Below are 12,927 nucleotides of genomic sequence, written 5' to 3'. Positions count from 1 at the left end.
AATAATATTACATATCACTAGCGGCTAATAGAATTAAGTATTTATAAATATTAATGATACATTTTGTATTCGCTCAAACGATAAACTTAATTGTGTCTGTTATAATAGAAATTTATCTGCCGAAGAAATGCCCCTATACTCTCGTATTTTTTTTTAATTTTATGACAGAAAAATTTAATTACATAATATAATAGCAATTATGTTTTTCATATATATTTTTCTCGATCTTACATGTCGATATTAAATATTTGCAGTCTTAATAAATATATCGTAAATTACATACGAAAGGCTACGATGCTGTGATTCCATAAGAAAAAGTTTTAATTCATCAGATTTCCAAGTGCGCATATGTGAAAGATGGGAGCCTCCAAATGCTTTGATAATTATCTAAGAAATTTCATGTTAATATATTACATTACCATTATGATGTATTATTAAACAAGTATAAGGAAATAAAAGAATAAATAACGAATAAGAATTTACAAGCTAATGTATAATTACAAGTGTTATTAATATAGATTTATATATACTTTACAATAGGTCGTAAATAATAATTATCAAATCGTGAATATTTAGTTTAATATTGTTTCCTCGAATAATTTAATTAAATGTTTTTGATATCTTTTAAATCAATGTTTGTAATTTGATTTGAAAATTTACGATGATTTTCCGAAAGATTTCTCAATATTTAATACCTGTGTTATATATTATTTGAACAATAACTTTATCATTCACACTGTTCATAATTGTAATAATGTAACAACATATTCAAAGCATTAAAGATTCTAAAGAATTTCAATTCAATACTTTGATACATATAATTATTCTTGATATTTACAATTTTGTTCCTCTTCTTTTCTTTACCTTTCTGTTTCTATCTCTCTCCCCCCCCCCCCTTCACCGCCCGCCCCTTTTTTTTTCTATCAAATTTATCAAATTAGGATTGATTAATAATGAAAACATAAGGAATGTAATATGGCATTTAGTAGTAGAAAGGCCGATGTTTAATGAAATTCTTAGCTATTTCTCTTTCGGCGGCAATTCAAGTTGATCGATATAAATCTCGCAAGCTCGACAATTCATGTATTCTGATTGATATGATATTTTGATAACGACGAGGGAGATTAAGAATCTTAACTTATATATTGCACTGTTGCATCGCATACGTCATAAATAAAAAAAAAAATTTCATTTCGCAGGGATAAAAAAAATTTTTCCAATCGTATGATTCATGTATAATCTTTAAAAGCGGATTTGTCGTTGAAACAATAAGGAAGGTAGTACGTGACAAAGAACAACTCTAATATTATTCACTATTACTTTTACTGTCTTAACAAAGTGCGACTTTATCCTATCTCCATGAATAATACATAATCCTTTGAACTTGCACGTCTCTTCGTTCTCCGTATGTCAATTAAGCAATCTCATTTCTCATTTAATACATTTATTCTAATAATAACGATCTTTCTCTCCTCCTCCTCCCCCCCCTCCCCTTTTTTTAAAAACAAAAATTTTATTTATTTATTTTTTAATTTTTTTTATTATTTTTATTATTTTATTTATTTATTTATTTTTCCCAGCAGACCGTTTAAGGTTAGAAAAACATGATTTCTACTTTTTATGAAAAAATTGTTGGAACCTCACCACCTCCCGAACCAAGTGAACCAAAAGTTCTTTGCGTTGGATTGAGCTGTCTTGACATTGTGCAATTGTGTAAACATTATCCCCAAGAAGATTCAGATCAGAGGTATATTTTTTACTAAAAACAGAAACTCGGTGAGAATAAATACTTCTTCTACGTATAAAGTTTCGATTAAATATTATAAAAGATTTGTTATGATTTTCTTTTAATTCATAATTATTCATTATACAATTTTCTAGGAATTTTCATTATATTTATGGATATTGTTAGAAAATTAATGTAATTTAAAAAGTTAAAAAATATAATCCAAATAACGAATTTGAAATAATATTAGTTTCAAGTATTTCTCCTTACTTTCCATTTACTCCATTGCATGACATAACGAACATATATATATATTTGAACTTGTATTAATGTAATAAAAAAAAAGTTTTGAATATAAAGAATTCATAACAAATTATTACATTTAGTTTTATATATTTAAGTAAATTATACATTTTCTACATATTTACATTATTATTAATCACTTCTTGATATTTTTTAACTTAATTATAGTTGCAAAATTAATATTAATAATTGTACGTAGGTGTATTGACTTCAGATATCAAAGGGGAGGAAATGCTTGTAACAGTTGTACCGTTATGTCTCAACTCGGCCAACCGTGCGAATTTCTTGGAGTTTTAAGTAATGAACAATTTTCTCAATTTCTGCAAGACGATATGCGTAAATATAAAATTGATTTTTTGCACTGCCCAATAATGGAAAATGGTGGATGCCCGACATCTGTTGTGATATTGAGTATGAGTACAGGATCGCGTACTATTATACATCATGATCAAAATCAGACCGAAATAACTTTATCAGATTTTGAAAAACTTAATTTAGAAAATTACAGTTGGATACACTTTGAGGTGAGGAAAAATGCCAAGTTTAAAAAATTATTTCTCTATTACATATCGATTTGAAATTCCATTAAATGTGTTTATACGTAGGGAAGAAATATTTCCGAAGTTCTATTAATGATGCAGCACATTGAAAATTACAATAAATCTGTAACGCAAAGGGATAGCGAAACCAATGAAAAGTTAAGCCGATATACTCCAATAACAATTAGCGTAGAATTAGAAAAGAAGAGGCCTGAACTTTTAGATTTATTGCCCTATGCGGATGTTGCATTTATATCTAAAGACTTTGCTAAAAGTAGAGGATATCTTAATATGAGTGAAACATTAAAAAATGTGAGTCATGATGCTAAAACAGGGTAAGAGTTTGTCCCTTTATGTCAATTTACATTATTATAAAATATGTTTTAAGTATTCAAAAATTGTTTTGTCATTACATTACATGTACCGAGCGATTGAACGGAAATTCTATTCTGTAAAGAAACTCGAAATCCAAAAATATTTCTTTACGTTATTAAATATGAATTATATGAATTTTATTCATTTTAGAGCAACCATATTTAGTGCCTGGGCAGATAGAGGAGCCATGGCTCTTGCTCCTGATGGAACTATCGTACAATGTCCCGCTTTTCCACCACATAAGATCATTGATACACTTGGTGCCGGCGATACTTTTAATGCTGCAATATTATATTATTTGAATAAGGAAAAATTGGCTTTTAAAAAGGATTATAGTAGCAATGCCAGTGATTCTATAAAAATGACAATTCAACAGAACTATAATATTGAAAGTTCTGAAAAGTGTCAGACTGAATTTATCGATCAAGCGGTCCTTCAAGAAGCCATTACCTTTGGTTGTCGATTAACTGGTGCTAAAATTGGACTTCAAGGTTTTGATGGCTTAAGCTCAATTTATAAAAATTACTTATGATAATTTCATTACTATTTAAATTTTTTATAATTTTATTTTTCTTAAAAATTTTGTATAAAATTTGAATGTTGTTGAAATAAGTACTTTTTTTGCTTATTATTTATTTTTTTTTTTTTTTATTAATATCGATTAGCTTTACTATTATTATGCAAAGACATGCAAAGATGTTTAAAGGAGCTTTCATTTTGACATCATAAAATATAGCAATTATTTTAAAAACTGATTATTTTGTCGATATATCTTCTTTTTATCACATATTTTACTCATTACATCAATCATCGACACGCGATATCAAGTGATAATATAGATAATTAAGTTTTGAGAAAAAAAAAACACTTAATATTTCTGTATATTATGTACAAATGTTATATAAGCAAAATTGACAAAATTATAAAGCACAAAACGTATTGCATTTACACTAATCAATAACATTAGTCAAAGTATACATAAAAGTGATAGAGTTAGTTCAATTCCTGATTAGAATATACGATGAAATTTATAAAATAATCAATGATCATGGATTTAAAATAAAGCAAGATATCTAAAACAATCAGAGTTGTACAATGTAATATTTAAATATGAAAAATGATTTTTTCTTGATATATTAATTACATGCTAGATACATAAAATCAACTATATAAATGATTATATTTCATTTGTTATGAATGTAATTTTTCTAATCAGGGACAAAACTTTTACATAAGATCAATACTTATTTCATTACGATGCTTTATTAATGAAGAGGATGAATTACGATAGAAAATACTTGTCACTTTATTATATGACCATTTGTAATACGCAAAATAGATAATATTAATTAACACATGCGTAAGCACATGCACGTGTTAAATTTCACTTATCAATCGATTAAAAAAAAAAAAGAAGTTCCATTTAATGGTTAACAATTTCATTTAATAGCTCTCATCACGATATCAAATAGTTATGTATTTCTTATCGACGATGACAATATTCTTGTGTTTCAGTCTTGAGAAACATGATTTCTTCTACAGTGTCTTTCGTTGATTTTTATTTATAAAACATATCTCGCTGATACTATTAAAAACGATTAATTTTTGTACGTTGTATTATGAAGATGAAATTTCAACTCCTATATGAAACAATTCATCCACATCAATCGTCAGCAGCTACTCCGCTATCCAGAAAATCTTTAAATGCAAGAGGTGCTTTATCCGGCAGATTTCTATAAATAGAAATATTTGTTGTAGTAATTTGTTTTTATAATTTATGTCGTAGAAAATATGAAGATCTTTTATAGTTTATAAGAAGGATAAAAATACATCACTGTATATATCATAAAAAAAAAAAAAAAAAAAAAAAAAAAAAAAAATATACATATACATAAAAAACTATATAAAAAACTATATATATATATATATATATATATATAGTGATTTATTTTTATATATAAATGTATGAAAGCATGTGCGTATAAATATTTTTTTCATTCGTATTATTACATGCTAGTATAGTGATATTTTTATTGTTATTACGCTGTAATTGATCACGTATTTGTAAATTTTTATTTTATAAATTTTAAATACTCGTTAGATTAAGAAATTTGTTTAATTACCGTTTACTTTCGTTAACAATAATAATAATAATAATAATAATTGAAGTTCAATTTTCATTTATATAATTAATTGCTATAAATATTTTCTCTTCTAAAATTTTTTATTCTATTTATTTTAATTTTATAATGTATTAAAACGTCCATTCCATATTTAATTATATATTATATTATCATATTTTTAGATTTTGTAAACGTATGTATAATTAACAACAACAAAAAATTGATTAATAATTTGGAAAATATTTATTGTATATTTTGTAACAAGCTTGTTAAAATACCACTATAAACTAATGGTATTTTATTGTAAAACTATTTAAATTTAGTTATAAATTGTTATATATGTATAGTATATATAAGTTTCAAGTTAAAAAGTAAAAGTGGAGAGCTACTCTATATAATATAAATAATCGTTATTAATACTGAGTTTTAAAATTGTAAATAAAATTCTGTACGTATAAATATAAAATTCAAATTAACTAATTTATATTAACTAATCATTTATAATTAATGTTATTTAAAAATGAAACCATGTAATATTACTGAATCATTCTAGTCTACTGACTTAAGCATTATTATTTAAATTATTTAATTAATAAAAGATAATACTATTAGATATTAATTTAAATAATGTAATTTTAATGCAAACCTAAGAAAATCGTTAATACCCAACCAGTAATTAGGAATAGATTGTACTGATTTATTTTTTCGTTGAGCTGTAACAATTTGAGCAGCTGCTTCTTTTGGCGAAATCACAGCCATGAGGCTTGGAAACCTGAAAATATGGAAATATAAACATTAATAATTATCCATATAAGACAAACATAAAACAACTAATTACATCACAACAAATAGTAGATTTTATAAAAAATGTAAGTCGCACCTTGCGTCCAACATTCCAATCTGCTTGTGAAAAATAAAATTGTTAATTTATTAACACCCAAATATATAAATCAAACAATATATATATATATATATATATTGTAATAGCTTAATCATACATTATTTAAGATTAGATATACAAAATAATATATAAATATAATCATCAATTTACGCATAATTTTTTAAAAAGATGTATTAAAATATACTCACTTAATCTTTGGTTTTTTGCAAAGTCCAGTATCTACCATATAAGGAAAAATTGTAGTGAACTTTATATTTGAATTTCTTCCTCCTGCTGAGCAAGAAATTCTAAGTTCCTCACTCAGAGCTTCCATCATACCTTTAAAAAGTTAATTTAATTTAATTTCTTAGATAACGTAATTATTTGTTGTAATCTTAAGTAATTCTGAAATTAAAATATTTTTATTTATATATTAATTTTCAATGAAATTAAACCTCATAACTTCAGTGTATACAGATTTATTATTATTATTATTATTATTATTTTTTTTTAATTTTTTTATTTTTTTAACTAAAGCTATTTTTACTTTTTACGTACTACGTGTACGTATCGAAAAGCATATTTAATAACCTTTGTAAATATCTACTAATTGAAAAAATCGATTAACATTTATTTATATATTGTTAAAGCATATTTTATTAAAAATTCTAAAGTATAATGTAAGGCGGCTGCATGTAGTACAGCAACACATCTATGAACACACTATGATACTTTATAGTAGACATATTACCAAGGCTTCATGATGTCATAAGTTAAATACTTTAATTACCTCTAACAGCAAATTTCGTTGCACAATACGGCACCAAATTGGTTAAACCTATAATTCCAGCCATTGAGGATAGAGCAACAACGTGCCCATGATTGTTAGCCAACATATCAGGCAAAAATGCTTGCAATATCTATCAAAAAGCAAACATTTTTAACGGCATTTATTATAATATGTTAGAATCATGTTAATTAAATTAAATAATTTAGATTTTAAATAAATAAATAAATAAATAATTATTATTATATGATTAATTAAATTATTAATCATCATTAAATAAAATATGTTTATATTTATGCTCTGATAAAATGCATTGGAAACTTTTATACTTAAATAAATTATGAACGTATTCAAGATAAAATTAATTTCTTAAACGTATTTTAGGATTACAATTATTTTTTATATAAGTTAATTAATATGAATATTAGTAAATTTTATCAAAATAAACATAATTATATCTGTTGTGCATATTATAATAGAGCTTAAGAATTTTTTTTTTTTATGAAATATTGATAAAGAAATAAGTAAATATTATTTATTACGATTGTCATTTATTATGTTTAGAAACATTTTCATTAAATCTAACGAATTTTCTGTAAAAAAAAAAAAAAAAAAAAAAAAAAAAAAAAAACAAAAAATCCGCGACTCATTATATTTCTAAATATATATCTCATCTGTAATACGAAACTAAAAATACTTAACAAGTTTACTTGGACATTAACGAAAAATACAAACATATCATACATATAATATAAATTTTTTTATTACCAATTAATACTACACTTATATCTATTATGTTTTTGTATATAATTTAGAGTACTTTTGGTAATTTTTATTATATGAATACAAAAATATTATTTCAAATGTTATGGAAGGATGTAGTTTCGAAACTTTTCAATATTTCTATTTATATTTCCCAGTTAATTTCCGCTCATTCTCTTTTTATAAGAAATTAAACATCATAGAGTAATACATCGTATATTATAATTTTATTTGCATCCATTATTTTCTATTTTATTATATCAAAAGTTGAAGTTAATTTTTAAAAGTTAAAATTTTTTCAAACGTTTTATTAAACGATAGAGCTAACGATAGGCATTCTTGATCTTTAGGAGATCATTTAAAATTATTACTTTATCTAAAGTATCTGTTAATATACTATCTGCAAATGAGAAGAAATTAAGTTAACTTTTTTTATTATGTAAAACTTACCCATATGTGTGAGATAATGTTGATATTGAAAATTTTTTGAATATCTTCGGCGGTGTGATCGAGAAAAGGTCGACAGGGCATAATGCCAGCATTGTTAATAAGTATTGTCACGCTACCAACATCTTTCTTAACTTTCTCAGCCACTTGTATCACTTCCTCTCTATTCGAGACATCGCATCTGGACGAATTTGAAAAATAAATTAATGCGTGCATATTAAATCGGAGCCGAATTCATTTAATAAATAATTTTTTAATTATTTAATATTCTTTAATTTATTTAACATCGTAATTATTGTGTCTTATGAATAGAATGTACGAAGTAAAATCAGCTATTTCAATTTATAAAACATACTAATTATAAAATATTCTGCTACTGATGAAACACCGTATCGTCAATTTCTACAATAAAATTTGTCGTGACATTAGCTTAAAATACAATTAAAATTAGGTAATATAATTATTTTAAATTAAAAAATATCTATGTATAATATAATAATTCTTATAGATAATTTTATTAGTATAAATATCATAAATACAATTATTTATGAAAAAGTATACGAAATAATGCGACTCTATTCATCTACTTCCTACTCTTATTTTTTTCTCGTGACTTAAAAACCATATTAAAATTGAATAAAATAATAGAATGATTGAATGCATTGGATCATAATAGAAAAGATGTATAATAGGAAGAGACAAACCCTCGACAAAATAAAAGAAATTAATACTTAAATGTGTTCTATTAATTGGTAATTAAAATTGATATTCTGACAAGTAACTGACAAGGAAGCAGATTATTTAGACAATATACTTGCTACGATAATATCATTGAAAAGTAGTAAAAGTATTATTTATCTAAAGTCTAATATTTAAATATTGAATGCAATAACTAGTCAAATTATTATTATTATTATTATTATTATTATTATTATTATTATTATTATTATTATTATTATTATTATTATTATTATTTATCATGGGTGGTTAATAAATTGTTTTCAAGTATAATCGTCTTATTCGCATATTTTCATATTCGATGGCATAAATTAACATAAGAAAGAAAAATATTAGTATACAACTAAAACAATAAATGTAAGAAATATATATTTAAACAATATTAGAATAAGTGCATTAAAAATATAATGAATATTTATCAAAATTTTTTACACTTACATTTAATAAATATTTATTGATACTTCTTACACTAAAATATAATGAATATTTATCAATATTTCAGACACTTAAATACTTATGCATAATAAATGATATAATATATGAGTAAATATTCATTAATGAACATTTGAAGAATCGAGATTTAAGTCAGTAATAATATCTATATTAATTTATAATAAAAAAGTTGTTTATTATAGTAGCACGTTTTTTAATTTTATTTAAATCATATTTAATAATAGATTCGACTATGTTTAGGAGAAATTCTATTTTAAAGAGTCATATTTTAGTCATATTTTAAAGAATAAATTAACGCATAATTCGTATAATATAATAAATTTCCTACTCTTACAGTAAGACATATTTTTATTAAAATCAATAAGTTCTTATACTCTTATATATTTTTTACAATAACGTGATAAATACTTGCTTGTTAATATACTTTGTGATAAATATATTAATAAATATAAATTTTTTGCTCGTGTGTAAAGAAAAAATGTGACTGATGATTGATAAATCAATATTATTTTGTATTCATGTGTTTTGACGACTTTTTTTCTACGAAACTCTTTGAGAGCGAATGTTTTCAGCATTGACTAATAATAATAGAACATACCAAATCCTAAATAATAAAACATCGTTTAAAATATTTATTTACATTTCATATTTAAAATATAAAATTAGAATATTATTTTTGTTTAACTTAAAGAAATTAGCAATTAATTTATTTTCAATATTTAAAATCCTCGTTATGCATACATTTTTATATAAATAAATTAATTTATAATCATTCTCTAGATTACTTTTTATAACCGATATTTGTATAAAATAACCGATATTAGTAAAATACTTTGTAATAAATAATAAAGAGAGAAGACGTTTTAATTGAACATATTTCTTTCCATAAATAGAACAAAAAATAAAATATTATTGAGTTTGCTTAATTTATTTTCATTATAAGTTTTAATGGTTTTAATACGTTTAATCATAAATGTATTCATTTATGTTGACATAATTTATTTTGCCCTAAAACTCGTTTACATCGATACATCAGATTGCGCATGTGTGTGTGTGTGTGTGTGTGCGTGTGTGTGCGTGCGCGCGTGTGTGTGTGCGCGCGCGTGTGTGTTTATTTATCGTAGGAAAAGTAGGAAGAGCAACATAAATGTTAAGAAAAAAAATGATTTGTAATGATACATAAAAGATTTACTATAGAAAATAAAAATGATTGAAAATGTTTGTACGAGTGAAGTTAAAGAAGGCAATTATTATTAAAATTGTAAAGTTTAACAATAAAAATAAAACAAATATTTAATATTTCCAATATTTGTTACTTCTATTTATAATATTTAATATTATTAGTGCAGACAATGCGATGTATTTTAAGTCTTATAAAAAAATGTTTCTATTGCTTATTCAATTGATGATTTGAATGCTTGGAAACTTGAATGAAAGATTGAACGTAAGTTCAGCGCATGAAAGAGAATGTAAATAACATTCGCTGTTTATGAAAGGGATAAGAGGGAAGACACAGACAGAGTGAGAGAGAGTGAGAGAGAGAGAGAGAGAGAGAGAGAGAGAGAGATTGTAATAGAACAGCGAGAATAGAGAGAATAGAGTGGAGAGAGGGTTGGGCGGTAGGGAGAGAGGGAGCGAGTGTAACGAAGGTAACGTGGCTTAACTCACTTGTACGCGTGGGCGGTGGCGCCTCCCAAGTTGTTGATTTCGCTGATGGTCTCCTCGTTGTTGACGTCGTTGATATCCCAACAAACGACCGTGGCACCCAGACCTGCGTATTTTAAGGCCAGCTCCTTTCCAATGCCATGACCCGCTCCAGTAACCTGTTGTGTGCAACGAGGCACATGCAAAAAACCACACTCACTTTCTCGCTCGCTGGGTCGCACGGACTTATGCACGCGATTGTATACATTTTGTTATTTTACTATTATCGCGCTTTTCTTTCATTACTAAAGTCTATTATTCTCTGCAACTTTAATCTCAATTTGGCCGACGTTGGACAAATTAGGAACGTTGGAAGGCAAATGGAATTACGAAGTACAAGTGGCTCTGCTCTTTCAAAACCTCGCTTCAGAGTAATAGAGGATTTTCCATTTCCCAACAACTTTTCACAGGTTTTAGTTTATATGATTTGTATGCTTATAAGCTTATACATTTCAATAAGAATTTTGTCTATTTTACGAAATCACTTGTGCTTACACGGAATTTAATATTACACTATGTTAGTCTGTGTTAGTATCCATCAATTTTCGGATAACATTATGTTTAATTCATAGCTTCGCATTGATGTTATTTATTTTATTTAATTCTCACTATCGTTCCCTTCGAACAAGATTACGTAATTTATATTTTTAACGAACCTAAGAATCTTGCACAAACGTAAAAGTCACTATTAACTAATATAAATTTTACCGCAATCCATTTTTTTCTAAACAATGAAATTTATATATAAGCTTATGCGATTAAAAATTATAATTAAAAAATTCATTAAAATTACTATTAATAAATTCGTTAAAATTATAAAATAAATAAATATGTGACGTAATTTGACATATTTTTATTCGAGAAAATTTCACATTTAATTGCTTCTTGATAATTGATTCTTGATACGATAAAGTATTATCGTGCAAAGTTTCTATCAAATCTATTTGTATGAAAATCTTAAAAAAAAAATTTTCAGGATAGAATCCTTTATAGAAATAAACGCTACTGGAGTAAATTGTAAAATTTCGTAAACGGTAATTTGCGTCTGAGAAAATAGAAAAACGACAATTTTTAAAAATTAAACTTGCACCAACTGTCGAATTAAACAATTTTTATTGACGCTACAAAGCGGTTGCAAGAAACAATCTACATTATTTATCTTGATATTGCACTTTTTTTTTTTTTTTTTTTTTTTGAACTATTGTAATTCTAATGTAATAAAAAATGTATGATACAAATAATAAATAGAGTTACTTAACAATCACGGCATATTTACTTAAGGGTTCGTTTTTCATCGAACTTCATTATTTACAAGCTTATTTACAAGAAGCGCAAGGAAAAACAAGCACAAGTCTTTACTACACTAGCAAATAATGATATGCATATAGGAAAATGATTAATAAATAATTTGATTGAGTTTCATGCACTGCAAGAAATATTCTCATAGGATGAGAGATAGGAAAGGCGCACCGACCCTTCCACCCGTCGCTCGCATCACAATCCTGAACATTACCTTTTCTATTGAATATGTCTAGTCTTTCTTACCAGTACGATTTCACCAGCCACACTCTTCTCGTCAACCGGAAAGAAGCATCGATATATACCTTCACAGATGAAATAGAGTATTTTCAATACGAGTAAGAGCACATCTGCTATTACTACAGCACCGCTGTATGCCTTCACCATGTCTCTGTCCTGCAATTTCGTGTTCATGTATTTTTGCTCGCAAAGCCCAACAAGGCATTATCGTTGCAAATTTATAGAATTTCATTAAAATATTAAGATATTTTAAATAATGTTTCTCTGCGAGGATATAATATGTAAGATCAAAGATCAACGATTGTAAATATCTTACATATTTATTTATTGCTACATAGTTTTTAAAACTATAAAACATACATCTTATAAACCCTATTGTTTAATACATTTCATATACATATACAAATATATATATATATATATATATATCGATTTACTATTCATGAGTCTATTTTTATTTATAAATTTAATATTACATCAATTTTTATAGTATAAAAATTAAATTTACTTCAGCGAATTTTGATTAAAAAAAAAAAAAAAAAAAAAAAAAA

General features: G+C 25.2%; 2 protein-coding genes across 6 annotated transcripts; one reads left to right on the top strand and one right to left on the bottom strand.

Moving 5' to 3' along the window:
* Positions 1–1,189: 1,189 nt before the first annotated feature.
* LOC105360991 (ketohexokinase) lies at positions 1,190–3,477 on the top strand. Of its 5 annotated transcripts, none has more exons than XM_011498060.1 (5): positions 1,190–1,277; positions 1,584–1,747; positions 2,229–2,553; positions 2,635–2,903; positions 3,094–3,477. In XM_011498060.1, exons 2-5 carry the CDS (start codon positions 1,605–1,607, stop codon positions 3,473–3,475), a joined length of 1,119 nt encoding a protein of 372 aa, XP_011496362.1. In that variant the 5' UTR covers positions 1,190–1,277; positions 1,584–1,604; the 3' UTR covers positions 3,476–3,477. The 5 variants fall into 5 exon arrangements, with proteins under 5 accessions (XP_011496362.1, XP_011496359.1, XP_011496363.1 ...); XM_011498057.1 differs by having other exon boundaries at positions 1,581–1,747; XM_011498061.1 differs by having other exon boundaries at positions 1,190–1,280.
* A 752-nt stretch (positions 3,478–4,229) lies between these two features.
* Positions 4,230–12,528, bottom strand: LOC105360990 (short-chain dehydrogenase/reductase family 16C member 6-like). The gene is made up of 7 exons (XM_011498056.1): positions 12,383–12,528; positions 10,802–10,956; positions 7,946–8,123; positions 6,737–6,866; positions 6,156–6,285; positions 5,713–5,838; positions 4,230–4,676 (listed from the first exon to the last, which is right to left on the bottom strand). Exons 1-7 carry the CDS (start codon positions 12,521–12,523, stop codon positions 4,607–4,609), a joined length of 930 nt encoding a protein of 309 aa, XP_011496358.1. The 5' UTR covers positions 12,524–12,528; the 3' UTR covers positions 4,230–4,606.
* Between the last annotated feature and the right edge of the window lie 399 nt (positions 12,529–12,927).

This window comes from Ceratosolen solmsi, unplaced genomic scaffold (assembly GCF_000503995.2).
Source record: "Ceratosolen solmsi marchali unplaced genomic scaffold, CerSol_1.0 scaffold14, whole genome shotgun sequence".
Taxonomy (NCBI): domain Eukaryota; kingdom Metazoa; phylum Arthropoda; class Insecta; order Hymenoptera; family Agaonidae; genus Ceratosolen; species Ceratosolen solmsi.
This window is presented reverse-complemented; position numbering and strand designations above follow the sequence as displayed.